The 16900-nt window shown below is 51.9% G+C and overlaps 1 protein-coding gene across 2 annotated transcripts in view; it reads right to left on the minus strand.

Annotated features, from left to right (window-relative positions):
• PC (pyruvate carboxylase) overlaps window positions 1–16900 on the minus strand; it is a 100243-nt gene that overhangs the window by 39324 nt on the left and 44019 nt on the right. Inside the window, exon 1 of one of the 2 annotated variants that reach the window (XM_032879591.1) lies at window positions 13379–13457. The exons of the other annotated variant lie outside the window; for it this stretch is intronic. Coding sequence (XP_032735482.1) covers window positions 13379–13414 — 36 coding nt within the window. The 5' untranslated portion in view covers window positions 13415–13457. Of the gene's footprint in view, window positions 1–13378; window positions 13458–16900 lie in introns of those variants that run through there. 2 annotated transcript variants of the gene reach the window in all.

Genomic DNA, 16900 nt, shown 5'->3' on the forward strand with positions numbered 1-16900 from the left:
AACTGACTGAGCCACCCAGGTGGCCCCGGCGGCACATTTTCAACATCAATACTGCCAAACAGCTCTCTTGTGCAGCTGTCTCCCGATCATTCACGTGGCCACCAGAAGCACAACAGAATTTCTATTTCCCTACATCCCCGCTCACTCTTCTGTCAGACTTTGATTTTTGTTGGTCTCAGGGGCAGAAAGTCATTTCTCTGATTATTGGCAAAGTTGGATATTTTCTTAAGATTATTGAGATTATTTTTAGGTTTTCTCTTTGATGAATTGCCTGTTCATATCATTTGCCCCTTTTTCTACTAGACCGGTTGTCTTTTTCTTACTGAGTGTAATAAGTCTTTATATATTCTAGATATGAACCATTCTCCATTATATACCTGGGAGGCATCTTCCTGCATGACAAAGTAGGTTGTAAGTCCAAGGAAGAGCAGAGGGAGAGGAAGTGGGGAGGGCAGTAGGAGACGGAAGCAAGCCCAGGCGGGTCTCCCTGGTATAAGTGAAAGACTGACCAGGAAGTCCATAGAGAAGGCCTTCCTCCTCCAAGACAGAAGTACCTACATTTGCTGGGACAGTCCCAGCGGAAACATGCCAGCGCCTGGCCACAGGCACCCACCTACAGTATGTAGCTGGTTGGGACCCAGTGTCACCTAATGCACTGACCGGGCCAAGGTGTGAAATGACCGGTAGATCTTATGCTCTGGCTCTCCGGGCTGAGAAGCCCAGACATCACGTTCCAGGAGGCACAACCGGAAGACAGCAGCCCACGGAAGAAGAATCTGCAGACGGCAGGGCACCCCGGGCACATCCAAACTCCTCGTCAGCAGCGGCTGCTGCAGTGAGCCCAGGCTGCATCAGAGATGACCGATGTTTAACTTTAAGAATAACGTCCGGCCAGTCAGATCAGCGAAAGATACAGATGAGACAGAGCAGTGGCACTTCCCTCTGAGGGGGGTCTTAAAAGAATTTAGACAGTTTTCCGAAAGAGTCGGTTTAGATCAAGTGACTCTTTTGGAATAGCAAAATATGAAACTGATTGCATGAGACTTCTTGAGTTTCTGTTGTGATTATCCTTGGAGAATGGGGAAGCAAAAGCAGTTTTCTACCCGTGTTTTGGCATGTTCCTACAAAATAGTGTTTTAAGCAAAATTTACACCTTCGGAGTTTCGGTGTTAAGAATGTTGTACTGTACAGCGTACAGTGGATCAGAGACCTGCAGGCCTCAGCACAGCCGGACCAGAGAACCACCAACAGCAAGACCGGGCCCTTCAGTCTCCTCCCGACTGTGTTCTCAACCACCATAAAACTAGCTGAGGGTGGCCATTTGGTTAAGATCTGATTTTCAGATAAATAACATTTTTTTCAAAGTGTGAGTATATCCCATGCACTATGTGGGGCACATTACAAAATTATTTGCTGTTTATCCAAAAGTTAAATTTAAGTAGGCATCCTGTATTTTATCTGTATTTTACCCCAATAAGTCAGTGGTGCTGGGGGCCAACTGGGTGTGAGGAGGAAAGAAACATGCGAGGAAAATTCTCAGATGCTAGCACAGAAGACAGGGATGACACTGCTTACAATCCCGGGGTCCCACTGCCTGGGTTCGCATCAGGGCTCCACCAAGCCCACGGACTCTGGACAAATTGCTTAACCTCTGTCTGTCAACTTCATCGTAGTGACAGCAACAGCACATAGGGTTGTTGCAAAGACAACCACGAGTTAGTTAATGCTTGTGAAGCCCTCGGCTCAGCGCCTGGCACAGAAGCAGCTTTCACTGTAATTGTCAGCTTCTCGTGTTAGAAGCTGGACCGCAGGGCTGGCCCTGCTTCTGATGGAGAGAGGTGGTGGGGGAAGAAGGACTGTAAGGGAGGGCCAGAGGACAGCTGAGGTCCAGTCGAGGCTGGGCTGTGCCATGAAGCACTGCTTATTGTGAGGACACTCTGAAGCACGCCTCGACCCCAACAAGACAACCTAAGAAACAGGGTCCACCTGCCCAGCCGCATCACGTCATCAGGGACCCACCCGAGCCACACGCAGTGGGTGCGGCTGCTCCCACCTGCTCCCACCGGCTCCCTGACTCTGCACCTGCCCCACTTCGGGCTCTGTGGCATCTCACTGGGAGCCGACGCTCGGCCACACTGGGCAGATGTATACCGCAGGAACTGGCAAACTCGGCGATCAGGGCCCTTTCCCCACCTCTGGGACAGGCACGGACGGAGCACCAGAGAGCCTAGCAGACCGCCGCCCTGTGGCAGAGACTGGGGGCGGGGTGTGGGGGGTGAATGGCGCCCCTTCTCCATTTTCTCCTTTGGCTACAGAATCCAAATAAAGAGGCCTCTGTCTCCATTGTAAAAGCCTGACATACAAGTGCTTAATTCAGTTAAAACATGAGGGTGAGCCGAGGAAGAAATGAATCTGGCACGTTCTCCGAGTCTTACCGCAGCTCAGAACCCATCCTGCGACACCAATTAACCTGTGAGAATATCAACCTGAAGATTCTTTTGATAATCTCATTTAACAACATGATAATTATTGTTTTGTTTTCTAAGGGACGCATTTCTTTGTTCATATCCTTGACACCGTGTCCCCCTCTCCCCCCTCCCGCCATGCCCCCCTTAACCAACATAGGCATTTGCAGATTGAAGTGCGAGGACTTAAAATAACAGCTGTTGCATGGACAAGTCCAATGTCTGTTCTAAAACAGAACTTACCCCTCCCTCCTCACCCTCTTCCTGCTCCCCCAAATAACATCCCAAAATCCAAGCCCCACACTTCTTCCTGTCTTCCGTCTCCCCAGGAACTAGGGTTTAAACTAGGGTCCTCCTTCCTTTCGTTTCTTTGAACACACCCTAGATTATGCCCTTCATGTTACTTCGACTAGTGCAAAACCCTCCTCACCATGACCAGCCATGACCCTCAGCTGGATTCAGCTACCAATCCGTGCTACGTACGCCTGGTAGTTAGCACCCCCCAACAGAGGCCTTATTTCACTCTCCTTATTTCACCCCACTACCCACAGGTAAGCTCTCCCCCCCCCCCCCGGCCCCCTCCCCTCACCACCGCACCCTCCTTTCCACCCTCACTGCCCATCAGTCCTCAGCCTCCCGAATCTTCTAACTCCAGCCAAACCGCCTCCTTCTCGTTCCCAAAGAACCCGAGCACTCCCCATCTCCCTGGGAGCACGTCTTCCCCAGAACGCCCCCACTGACCACCCTCCTCCTTGTGCTGATCCATGCAAAGCCTGCTTGTGGCATCTCATTTTCCTTTTTCCTGAAATTCCACCAAAACCCGAGTGAAGAATTTTTTGTTTTTATAAAGCTCTATACCCCAATGACAAGGAGACCAGGAGAGTAGACCACAGCCATGCAACTGTGGAAGCCAGAAGACAGTTCTCGAAAACTGACCTCGAAGCCTCTCTTGGGTGGTGGGGAAGGCTGCCCACATGCAGCGGTCTCTTCCACAGAATCCACGAAAGCCTAGGGAACCATGGCCCCGGGGCCCCTGGGCCTGGGATGAACTGTTCCTCGTGTGGCTGGAGACCGTCCCCCTCCTGCCCTCTCCCGAAGAACAGATGTTTACTCTCTGGAGACGGCAAAGCCCTGGGTCTATACTGGGGGACAGGAGGCCCAGCTGAAGGCCTGGTTACCTTGTCAAGAATGGTGGAGGAATGTTAAGTAAGCCCCGTACCCCACTCGGCTCCCACAACACAGCAGCCTGCCCTTCCCCTCCTCAGAGACCTGACCCAACTCAAGAGGGCAGACCTCAGGATATGATACTGAGGTACCCAACAAAGGACACGCACATCACCTTCTGTGCAGCTCAGAAACCAGGCAGCTTGCAGCCCCCGATGAGGACAGATACCCTCAAGGGTAGAGACCAAAAGAAAGCAGCAGAAAAAAGCAACTGGGAGGAAACAGCCTGGGCGAGGAAAAAAAGACAAACACACATTAGCATCCTCTGAGAAGTAAGGAAAGCCTACAATACAGCAAATCAACAGGCTGTGCACATACTGTCCAAGGCCCATTCCGAGAGCAGACAGAGCTCTTGGAAATTAAAAATATGATGGGGGAAACGAACAACCCATAGAAGGGCTGTAAGACAAGGTAGGGGAGGCCTCCTAGAAATGGAAGCAGAAAGACAAAAAACGAAAACAGGCCCAAGCCCGAGAGCTGAGTGATAGGAGTCTCAGAAAGAGAGAGCACAGAAAAACAAAGGGGTTAGAGTAAATTCTAGAAACTCCCTCCACAGAAGCACATTTCCACACGGAAGGGCGCACCGGGAACCAACAAGACGCATGAACCCACACCCACACCAGGCATGTTGTGAAATTTCAGGTCTTGTGAGTTTTCCAAAACGGGGGAAAAGGACACAAAGAATCAGACATCGATGAGGTGTGCATTTCTCAACAGCAACTCGGGGGCCAAAAAGTACAAAGCAATCCTTTCAAAAGTGCAAAGGAAAAAGTTCAAACCTGAAACCCCTCATCCAGTTAAACTACCAATGCCGTATGCAGGTAAAATAGAAACAGGCCACCGTGCCTGAGCTCCCCCGCACTTGGCACTCCTTCTCAGGAAGCTACCTGGACAAGCTCCACCAAAAGGAGACAGCGGACATACCAGAAAGGGATAAGGAAGGAGCTGTAGAGAGGGGTGGCATGCCAGGTAAGGCAAGGACCAGGCAGGATCCCCTCCACGGGCACCCCTCTCTCCAGGGGACCTGAAGGGAAGCAGAGCCAGAGTTCCTACTGATGGGACGCACGGTGAGCCTGTCTGAACACCACTGGGAGGAAGGGCGGCGGCATAAATGACACCTTAGCCGGAGCCTTCTGTCCCCATGCACCAGCAGGGGAAAATGTCCAACCTGTCCCACCAGCAGGACTCTGCTACAGAGACGTATGTTTGCTTGTATGCAGGTAGAATATTCGTAGACGGACACTCAAGGGGCGGGTAACAGCAGGTGCCTTTGCGGAAGAGATGTGAGAAAAAGGTCTATCTTTAACCATTTACCCTTTTGACTTTACATCATAGGACTGAATATTCAAAATATAAAGTAAATACAGGGCGCCTGGCTGGTTCAGTTGGTTAATTAAGCGTCTGCGCCTGCCTTCTGCACAGGTCATGATCCCAGGGTCCTGGGACTGGGACTGAGTCCCCCATCGGCTCCCCGCTCAGCAGGAATTTGCTTCTCCCTCTGCCCCCGACCACCCCGCTCGTGCTCTCTCAATTCCCCCTCACTCTCAAAAAAAAAAAAAAAAAAAAAGTAAATACAATATATGACAAGGGGATCCTCCCACTCTCGAGGCCCCTCCCACAGGGAGCCTCCCTTGGTTTCCCAACCAAGCCCCAGAGTCAGCCAGGTGTCTGGTGTCCTCTTCCTGTCTGCCTCTCCCTGGGTGCTAGGTAGCTAGTGCTGGCTGAGGGCTGACCTCAAGCTCTCTGTGGTCACATCTCACTCATCTTTGAACTTGCCCCAAGAGCTCTGCAGGGGAACTTTCATTTTCTGCCTACTAGATGCCAGGCCCCTTCTAGTTTGCTTACTTCATACCACAATCCCAGGAGTTCAACCCTGACTTTACTGATAAGAAAAAATAAGCCTCAGGAGGGCCCACAGAGAGAAGCCAACTCAAGAATCACCAAGCCCATCCAAATCCAGACACCCTGTTTTTCACGAGACTACCCAGTTCAGTGCCTGGTTCACAGAAGAGTTCCAGAACCATTTCACTGAACCAAAATGCAAACTGGGTTGGAATTAAAATTTTCCACGGGGTCTTCCCATGCTCTGAGACCCAGAAAAGGAGGTGGAGGGTGCTCGGTGGCAGCAGCACCTCTGCCCCGCCAGCAGGAGTTTCCTCAGGAAGTCACAGACTTGGCCTATGGGATCACCGCCAGGGGCCAGGTCTGTGTGGGTTTTGTTAAACAGCATTATTGAGGTCAAATTCACAAACCAGACAGTTCGCACACTGAAGTACAGTTCAGTGGTGTTTCGTCTATGGAGCCATCTATCCGTCACCACAATCCGTTCTAGAGCACGTCCATACCGCTCAGCTGTCCTCTCTGCCAAGTCCCAGCTAACGTTTTCTGTCTCTGTCTCTCAATTTGCCCATTCGGGACGTTTCACATAAAGGAATAAAAAGGTCCTTCGTGTCTGGCTTCTTTTACTCAGCATAAGGTGCTCGAGGTTCCTCCACGTTGCAGTAGGGGCCAGACCTTCAGTCCCTTTCACTGCCAAGTACTACCCCCTGCAGAGACAGACCGCGTCTTACCGGGTCACAGGCAGGTGGACATCCGGTTGATGCTCCTACGCGCTGGCTGTTAGGAACAGCGCTGCTGTGAGCACGTGTGTGCAGGATTCTGGGTGCACACGCGTTTCATCTCTCAGCTCGGGACAGGCAGCTGGAGTCTATGGTGACTCTATGTTTAACTGCTCGAGGGACTGCCTGTTTCCCACAGCAGCAGCTCCATCTTATAACCCACTAGCTCCCCCACATCCTCACCAGCCCTTGTAACTGTCTTTTTGAGCAGCCGCCCTAGAGGGGACGAAGTGGCATCTCATCGTCGTTTTGATTTACATTTCCCTGATGCTAATGATGTTGAGTGTACTTTCGTGTGCTTACTGGCCATCTGTCTATCTTTCGGGAAAATGTCTATTCAGATCCCTTGTCCATTTTTAATTTTTTAAAGACTTTGAGAGAGAGTGAGTGCACATGCGTGAGCACAAGTGTGTGTCTGCGGGTGCGGGGGAGGCATAAGGGCAGACAAGCAGAATTCCTGCTGAGCACAGGGCTGGATCCCAGGACCCTGAGATCATGACCTGAGCCAAATTCAGGTGCTTAACCGCCTGAGCCACCCAGGCGTCCCTCCCTTATCCATTTTTAAGCTGGATTATTTGTCTTTTTACTGCTGAGTTGTAAGAGTTCTTTATATATTCTAGATACAATTTCTAGAAAGAAATTCCCTATAAGATTTGCAAAAATTTTCTCCCATTCTTTGCGTTGCCTTTTTGCTTTCTTGACAGTGTCCTTTGCTGCACAGTTTTCAATACTGATGATGTCTGACTGATCTATTTTATTTTATTGCTTGCGCTTTTGCTATTGTAGCTAAGAAACCGCTACCTACCCCAACATCACAAAGATTTACGATTGTGTTTCCTTCTGAAAGTTTTATAGTTTTAGCTCTTTCATTCAGGTCTTGGATCCATTTTGATCTCTGACTGTGGTAAAAGGCAGGTGTCCAATTTCATTCTTTGGCATGTGGATATCCAGCTGTTCCAGTGCCATTAAACTGTCTTGGCACCCTTGTCACAAACCAATTGACTGTAAGTGTGAGGATTTATTTCCGGGCTCTCAATTCTATTCCGTTCATCTTTATGTCTGTCTTTACACCAACACCATAGTGTCTTGATTACTGTAGCTTTGTACAAAGTTCTGAGTCAGAAAGTGTGAGTCCTCCAACTGAGTTCTTTCCCAAGATTCTTCTGGTTGTCTGCTTCCCTTGCACTCCCATGTGGAGTCTAGGATCATCTTGCCAGTTTCTGCAACTAAAGGCAGATGGCATTGTGAAAGACCCTGCACTGAATCTGTGGGTCACTGGGGGGGCGGGGTACTGCCATTGTAACAGGATTAATTCTGATCCATGAAGATGGGGAGTCCATTTATTTAGGTGTTCTTAAAATTTTTTTTCAGCAATGTTTTAAGCTGTTTTAAGTTTTACATTTCTCTCGTTAAATTTTTGTTAATTTTATTCTTCTTGGGGCGCCTGGGTGGCTCAGTGGGTTGGAGCCTCTGCCTTTGGCTCAGGTCATGATCCCAGCGTCCTGGGATCGAGCCCCACATCGGGCTCTCTGCTCAGCGGGGAGCCTGCTTCCTCCTCTCTCTCTGCCTGCCTCTCTGCCTACTTGTGATCTCTGTCTGTCAAATAAATAAATAAAATCTTTAAAAAAAAAGAGAGAATTTTATTCTTCTTGATGTTGTTCTACATGAAACTTTTCATTTTCCATTTGTTCACTGCTACTGTATAGAAATAACTGATTTCTGTATATTGATTTTATGTCCTGCAATCCTGCTGAACGCTTTTATTCCTTCATTTTAATAGGTTTTTAGTGGATTCCTTAGGTTTTCCTATATAAGATCATGTCCACTGCAAATATATATCTGCTTCTTTTTTTCCAATCTGTATGCCTTTCATTTCATTATCTCTCCTAATTGCCCTTGATGACCAAATTTGAAACTGGTGACTAATTTTGAATGGGAGGTAGCCCGTCCCAGAAAGCCGCAGCTGCTCTGATGCACAGGAAGCCAGAACCCTCATTCCTCTGCTTGTCACGCTTGTTAAGTGGATGTTTCCCCAGAGATCTGGCCTTTAGGAGAAGCTTCCTGGTTGGTCACTCTCTGCTCTGCGCCCCGGGAATCCGAGACCTGTGAAAGGGCTCCCCACTCTTTTTCAGCCTGGCTTCCGGTACATTCAGCCACCGGGAGGCACAAACAGGAGAGAGCATGGGTCTCCCCCCCCCCCCCACGGGCTTAGCTGCCATAGGCCTGGCCAGGGGCGCTTCCCGCCACTATGACAGTCCCTGCTGGGCGTTCCCGCCTCCACGCTGCCAAGCCCCCCTGGAGTCTAGAGGAAGCACTGTTTCCTCTCCCAACCGGAAGTAATGGCTTCCCACTGCTGCCCATTCTGGGTGCCTCAATGTCCCTGCTTTGGCGCCTGATTTGCCTGGCCTGATTAACTCAGTTTCTCAGAATCGGTGTGTGACCTCAGCCATTCCTAGCAACCTTTACCACTACTCTGCTCGACACCAACCCCCAGACATCCCCTTGGAAGGGACAGAACCTGGCTCACTAGAAAACGTGGTTCTCTGGGTAAACAGATCACTGAAGTGTCTAGTCCATAAGCCAAGGAAACAGTGAGGAAATTCAAAGGCAAAGTGCTTCAGCACCTAGAAGGAAGAAAGTAAACAACCACCCTCACAGGATAAGATCTTGACTGTGGCTGCTGCTACTTGCTCCCTCCATTCTTGACTCCAGGAAAACACGTGTCAGCAGCCCCCGACCTGACCTTTCACCCTCTGCTTTGGAATCTGAGCACAAAACCTGCACTAGAGGCTTTTCCCAGATGGAGTCGTAGGCACCACTATTGCTGGTTTTATCCGCATGACCAAAGCCACGTGGCAAAGTGTCAGAGCCACTGATGACATCTGCCTGGGCTGCTCCCGGCTGCCGGCCACCGCAGTAAGCGCTGCACACCATCCCATTCAATCGTCCAAACCCTTGTCTGGCGGGCGTTACAGCCCCAGCTTGTAAGTAAGGACACGGAGACTCGCGATAACTAGCTAGGCCCCGGCTTCAAAGCCGAGAGGCGCCCGTACTCCGGCGTGCCCGTCACCCCACACCGTGCCTCACTCCGGGCGCTAAGTCCCAGGAGCCGCCCACGGATCCCAGCCTTACCAGTCACCTTACCAGTTACCGCTCTCTTCTCCCTTCCCTGCCTGTCAACCTCCAAGTAGCCTCAACCACCACACCTGCCCCGGCCACAGCTGGGAACCACTCCATCGCCGTGGAAGAGCGGGAGAAGCCCAACTAAGCATCCTGCTGAGAGGAGCAGAACCTTCCCCGAGACTGTTCTGGGGCTCTGCAGAAGCGACCAGAGGCTCCCACTGGCCTTCACCCTGGTGTCCCCCGCAAGGAGAAAGCAGGGTGCCTGCCAGGGGCTCCTCAGCTCCAACCCTTCTCCTCCCCACAGGTTCTGACTAGCCAAGGCTCACTTGCCCACCCTCCCGTAGCAGGGGGCGTGTTCTTTTGAACTGAAGAGTTTCTCCTCCACCTGGAGGAGTTCACCCGGCAGTTCCCTGGAAGAAGAAAGACCCATCCGAGCTGAGAACTTGGGGCTTCCTGGGAGACCCACTAGAGACCTGAGCACGAACTGAATTCTGAAAGTCCCAGGCGACAGACTGCCCCCCTCATCTTCTCAGTCCCAACTACTCCAGGAGGTCTCCTCGGTGCATCCACCCTCCATCTGGGGACAATGTCATGTGTTCTAATAGTTAAAACAAAACAAAACAAAACAAAACACCACAATTAACGACAGCTCTAAGTGTCTGTGCGGTGCCAGACCTCCGGACGAGGTTATTTCCCAACGCTTAGGAGGTGGGTAGTGGTCCCTGTGACAGCTTTACAGAGCGGCACCCTGCGTGCTGGAATCACATTCAACAGCAGCACACTCACTTCCGGCTCTCCGCAGTCTGGAAGGTACTCTGAGAGACACTCTCATTTGCTACCAACAGCAACTCTGCCTCCTAGGGAGGGCAAGCATTACCTCCATTTTACAGATAAGGAAAATGGGGCTTTCTAGGCCCATCTGCTGACCCACGTCACTTCCCGAACTCCTTGCTGCTGCCAGACACCACAATGCTCTTTTCAAGCAACTCAGTGTGTCCACAGTCCCAGGAGCAGGGACTTTGGAAGGATAAAGGGAAAAGCAGCCAGGGTCCTGCCCCAACCCCCACCCTTAGGTGGGACTGGAAGCTCCCTCCCCAGAGGGCAGGACCGAAGTCTCGATAAAGTGGAGGTGGAGCCAGACGCTGCTGAGATTCCCTGGAAAGGGCAAAGTCAGAAAAGTCAGGTTCAAATTCTAGGTTTGTCACTGTCGGCTCGAATGACCTTGGGGATCACTCCGCCTCACTGCCCTTGAGTGACATAGCGATGTAAAAACTATAGAATTTGGTTTTCCTCCCTGGTTCCCGGCAAAGAGCTCCTAAAACCCTTGAAGAGTTTCTTGAGTGCTAGGGGAGACGGGAGCAGCTTTTCTCATTCGCAGTAAGCCCCTTTTTTTTAATCGCACCTGACTTTATACTAACGAAGTGACCCCAGTGGGCCCCTAGATAGCTTCAGGCAGGGGCTGCTCGCTGGAGAAACCAACCCCATGAGCAGAAGGTTGGAACTTCCATGGAGAGGAAGGGAGGGACCAGAGACTGAGTTAATCACCAGTGGCCAATGATGTGATCAGCCATGCCTCTGTAACTATGAGGTGGAGAGAGCTCCCAGGAGGGTGAGTGCGTCCACACACCACGGGGATGGTGGACCCCAGTCATGAGGACAGAAGCCCCTACACTCAGGACTCTTCCAGACTCCACATATGTACCTCCTAATCTGGCAATCTAGCTGTATCCTTTACGAGAAGCCGGTAATAGTAAGGCAGGCAGTATTCTGAGTTCTGTGAACAGTTCTAAAAATTACCAAACCTGAGGACAGGATCATGGTCATCTCTGATTTATAACGGGCAGGTCAGAGCTCCAGAAGGCCAGATCTTGTGATTGGTGTCTAATGTGCGGGCCGTCTTGTGGGCCTGAGCCCTTCACCCAGGGTGTCTGCTGCAAGTAGGGGCGCCTGGGTGGCTCAGTTGGTTGGGTGACTGCCTTTGGCTCAGGTCATGATCCTGGAGTCCTGGGATCAAGTCCCGCATCGGGCTCCCTGCTCAGCCGGGAGTCTGCTTCTCCCTCTGATCCTTCCCTTTCTCATGCTCTCTCTCTCTTTCTCTCTAATAAATAAATAAATTTTTATTTTTAAAAAAGAAGCAGCTGCAAGTCACACACCCGGAGACTAGGATTAGTTTCACACAACTGGAGCCTCCGCGTGTTTCTGGAGCCCCTACTGCCCGTAACACACTCTAGACGGACAGAGGATAATGTAACAAACCAGGGCCTCTGCCCTCATGAAACTTTCTGCCTGGTGAGGAAAGAGACTAGCAAACTTGCAATATGAGGGATAGTAAGTAGCCAGCATATTAAAGGATCCGCCTGGGGGAAAAGGGAGATTGGATAAGGGTAAAGGGTAAATGGGTTGAGGAGAGTTAAGTAAGTGACGTGGAGGAGGGGCTTGGCCTGGGCTCCAGAGGCCCAGAGGCCCCAGGGCAGCGGCACCTGGCCCACAGGGCATCAATGTGGAGCAGCGGTGAGAGGGAACCCTGGGGCCCACCAGCCTCTCCCAGTGTGCATGGTCTTGCCTGATTAGTTTAGAGTCTTGGTCGGGTGACACCAAGTAGATGCCGATCAGGTGAGAAGTCTGGTACGAACCAACAAAAGATGAAATTGGAGAGGTTTAGTGAAATGACAGGCAGAGAAAGTGTTCATTCATTCACTCAACAGTGACGGAGCCTCCGCAACAGGTACCATTAGGCACCGGAGGTAAGCAGAACAAGAGAGAAGAGGTCCTTGCCTTCATGAAACTGAGGGTTTCATTCTAGCCGGGAGCAAACCTAGGGCACAAGTGAGATCATTCCAGACCCAGACCTTCTGATTTGTAAGCACAGACTGTCATCTTGCCCTAGAATTTCTCCTGATGACAGGTCTCCCTCTGAGTAACCCAAAAGGGAATGAAGTCCAGAAGCCACATCCCTCCCACCATCCCTGGTCCAGGACACTAGGAGAAAAGGCACATTTCTCCCCAAATTCTACTCTGTGAAGTTTGGGACAAAGTAAAGGGAAATCTAAGTCCTCCTTCTCACCTGTTCCTCAACACACACACACACAGAGTTACTCCCTTCTTAAATCCTTATCCCATGTATCCCATGACCTGGAAAATCTGGCCATCTGGCCCGTGGGCAGTGGGAGATAACCCACAGCCATCTGGGGCCCTTAGCCTCTCTGTCACCAGAACTAAGGGAAAGGTTTTCTTCTAAGCAAAAGTCGTTTCACTTTATACCAGAGCAGTGGGTCCTGCTGAAAGCCAGAAGTTTGTTCTCCCAAAAAGGTGGGTAGTTACATGCCTTCCCTTCACTGCTCTCTACGACGTCATCACAAACTCGCCTCTTGAAGAGAACTGATCTTGGCCCTTCCGTGTCCCAGATTCCTAAAAGGGCAAGGCCTCCCCGTTCCACAGCTCCAGAGCATCTGCCAAGCCCAAGCTGCCCAAGGTTCTGGAGCACAGCACGTGTGGGACCCCAAGCCCCTGGCAGACCACTTACTGCTTCACCATTTCCCCAAGGGACCCTAGTCAAGGGACCCACACGCCCTTTCCCCTAGCTGTCACCACCACACAAAGGCATCCTGGCCCAGAGCTCTGGGACCTACGCCGCATCTTCCTCTGTCCCCAAGGTCTCAGGAAGAATCCATGTTCATTGTCAAGTAGGGTTTGTCCCACCTTGGGCTCCTTGATTTTGACCATCCCTGACCAGAGCTGTGAGCAATGATCCAGCCCACCCGTCCCCTGGGTTCCTGTCTCCAAGGACTATTCCCAGAACCCTCTGCCCTCTGTCTTCTAGTAGCAACAGACTGCCAAGTTCCAGAGGGAAGAGAAACAATGACCACAGTGTATGGCCCCCCACCAGTGACCACCGGTGCACACACCCACCCGGACCATGTGCCCAGGACTGCTGAGAGGTGGTCTTACCGTGGCAGCTGGTCTGCAGAGCCCCAGGGAGGCCATAGCGTTCCTGGTACCAGGACACCCAAATCTAGGCCCTCTGCCCACAGCCCGTTTATAATTGACGTTCTAGGTTAAGCCTCTGTCAATGACTTTCTAGAATTATCCCCTCCCTACAGCTCAGAGGAGAGAGCTGCTTATGAGCCAATCTCTGGGCTCAGCAGTAGACCTTGAACAGCTTGTTTGAGAGAAGGAAAAAACAAAACCAGGCCAGGGGTGAGCCGGGAGAGGGCGGTCAAAAACATTGCCTATGGGTTCTCGGGAAGGATTAAAGGGCAGCAGTGTTTGGCCTTTACCAGGAAAAGAGGGCCAAGGACAGGAGAGCCAGCCAGGTGAGAGAGCTTCTGGCCTAAGGACAGGAACAGAGAATCTGACAGCTGAAGAAAAAATGAGGACTCTGAGGTCCACCTCCTCCTGCTGAGATCTTACCAAGTCTCAGGTTGTCCCTGTGGGATCTGCAGACATCCTGGTCCTTTCTCCCCTGGGGCCAGGAGACAGGATTCCTCCCAAGGGCACATGTTACCAAGTGGCTCTTGTGAGCCCTTGGCCTGGTCTGACTTCATTAGCAAGGCTTTTAAATGCCTTAACATATCATTTAACCCACTCAGATCAACCCACTGGACACAGGGCCATCCCCAAGACCGCTCCAGTCCGGAACAGGGACAGAGTACCTACGCCATGGATGCCACCCCACTATCACCAAAATAAAAACCAGCCCAGGCTGAGCTCAGTCAAGAGTTCTTCAAGGAGGTGCAGTCAGTAAGTTACTGTTCAATCTTTGCTAAGCTTCTAGAACCTGAGGTTTACTGGTCAGAGGGGCCCTCCCCACTTCTGAGTGCTCACTCCTGGACAAGGCAGGTGGCATCCAGGGAAGCAGGAAGGACGCTCCTGCTGATGAAATGCGGGCACGCCTGACCTGGGCAGAGGGTCTAAGTCAGGTTCGAGCCAGGACAGGAGTCCCTGGGAAGTTCAATGCAAACTCAGCCTGGGTGGGAGCCTGCTTCCTCCTCTCAGATCCCAGACCTCACTGTGTACAGGCACTCCTCTACCCCCTTGCCTCCAGCTTTCTCCAGAGCTGACAACAAGCAGCTTTCTGCTTCCCCTCTAGTCCACCAAGGAAGGGAGCTAGGCACTCACACGCCCTGACAAAGGCAAGCAGCTGCAGGTCCGGGAAGAGGCCAGTGACCCTGCAGGGGGCCTGCCCAGGAAGAGTGAGAGGAGAGGGTCGGCTGTGATGCCCAGTGGGAACCCAGCCGGGGCTCCCTGCATCCGGTGTCCCGGCTTCTCACTGTGGCAGGCCTCATGTTCCCGCGCCATCGGGACGGGCGCCCAGTGAGGCTTCCCCGGCTGAAGGCAGAGCAGCAGTTTGAGACTGGCCAGTCTGGCTGGTGGAGCGCTGAGTCGGGGAGCTGGAGGGAGCCGCGGCATCAGGCCGGCACACAGGCCTCGGCCTCATCGAGGGGCAGGGACGGGAGCAAGGATGCTCTGAGGGACGTTTCTGCAGCATGAGACCTTAGCCCAGCACTTGCACACACCTTACCTCAATCTCCCTACACCACGGGGATGAAGACAGGACAGGGCCACAGGGGACTGGGGACCCTCCCGACACCTGTGCAGAAACAGTTCCGAGAAGGCCTGGACAGTCAGAGGCTACTTGGGGAAAGGCATAAACTGTGGGTGAGGGCCCCTGGATAGGAAGTGGCTGAAGTCAGGGAAGATGGGACTCCCTTCACCAACGCTCTGGACATGCTGGCAACAAGGGGCACAGAGGCGGGTGATGTTGCCACGCACAAGGATGAGCAGGCATGAGAGAAGGATAGGGCGTCACAGTGAGACACACCTGGGCTTGGATCTTAGCTTGGATCTTAGCTCCGCTCCGTGTCAGCGTGTGACCCTGGGCAGGTCCCTTCACCTGCAAGCCTCGATTCAGTCATTTGTAAAATGGGAATCAGCAACACACAGCTTCCAGGGCCGCTGGTGAGGGCTCGATGGACCTGATTACCATGAATGGCCAGCTGCGAGGTCCAACGGTTCCCAATTTTCTCATAAAAGTAGAACGAGAAGAAGGCAGTCCAGAAGGAGAAACATTCTACTGTTTCTCCAACTTCTGTTAATCTCCCAGCACTAAGGAACTCAGAGGAGGACGGGGCAAGGGGAAAGACTGGTGGTCGAACAGGCTCAGTTAGGTAGCTGGGTACACGGCCTTTTCCTCTGTAACCTCCTGGACACCCACAGGCATTGCAAAGATGCCGTGAAATCTGGTGCCTTTCTCCCCATAGCACCCAGGTCAGGACAAGATCAAGGAAGCAAGTCACCAAGCTTTGAGCAGGGATGGTCCCAGGAGCAGAGTCCTGGGTTCTGAGAGCTGTGAGGACCCGGGCCTCTCTAGGGTCAGTCGGAGGGGGCTGGGGACAACTTCCAGTGGCTCTGATGCCACTTCCCATGGGACACGTCTCACAAGCCCCAGCTGCCTCCGCGCAGGCTTCATTGCTAACACTCGGAGATAAGGCAGAAGAAAAGGAACCTTCAGAACGGGTGTCTCTGCTCGTCCGTATTCGAAGGTGCCCGGGACTTGGCCGCGGCGGGCACTTCACAGGCAGTCACCGGACTGCACCGAGAATACCACCGCCGGGGCCGCAGTGCTCGGTTTTCTGGTCAACACAGTGCAGCCTGCCCAGTGTCTCTACCAGCTGTGGGGACACAAAGCGACGCAGGAACAGGGGTGGGCCGTGCCCTCACGGCACTGGCATCAGCGAAGACACTAGACATGGAAAGAAGTGAAATGAACTGCTCGACACAGCAGCTCCAGTAAACGCTGTACTGCATATCTGAAAGTTGCTAAGAGGGATCTTAAAAGTTCATCACAAGAAAAATGAACGTGTAACTACGTGTGGTGAAGGATATTAACCAGACTTACTGGGACTATCTCACAATACATACTGTACATACATACATACTGAACCATTACCCTGTACACTTGAAAGTAATATTGTCAATTACACCTCAATAAAAAAAAAAAAAAAAAAAGGAAAGGGGCGCCTGGGTGGCTCAGTCCATTTAAGTGTCTGCCTTCGGCTCAGGTCATGATCTCCGGGTCCTGAGATCGAGTCCTGGGTTGGGGGGGGATCCCTGCTCAGCAGAGAGTCTGATTGTCTTTCTCCCTCCACCCCTCCCCCTGCTTGTGCTTGCTCTTTCCCTCACTCTCTCTCTCAAATAGATGAATAAAATCTTTAAAAAAAAATAAAGAGAAAAAAGAAAAATATACCAAGGGGGAGAAAGTCAAAGGAAGTGTGATGGGCACTATCGTACAGAAATCAGCACCAGGTGTCAGCTCTAAGCTACTGGTAGGGGAAGGGGGATCGAGGATCCAGAAGGGCATCATAGGAGGGAGCCTGAAAGAGGAGGAGCGGGACAGGTGGACTGTAGGGAAGGAGGAAGGGCAAGCATCCAGGAAGAGGGAGCAGTGTGACAGGGACACCACCTGGCTTT

Source organism: Lontra canadensis, unplaced genomic scaffold (assembly GCF_010015895.1).
Source record: "Lontra canadensis isolate GAN:19392208 unplaced genomic scaffold, GSC_riverotter_1.0 scaffold66, whole genome shotgun sequence".
Classification (NCBI taxonomy): domain Eukaryota; kingdom Metazoa; phylum Chordata; class Mammalia; order Carnivora; family Mustelidae; genus Lontra; species Lontra canadensis.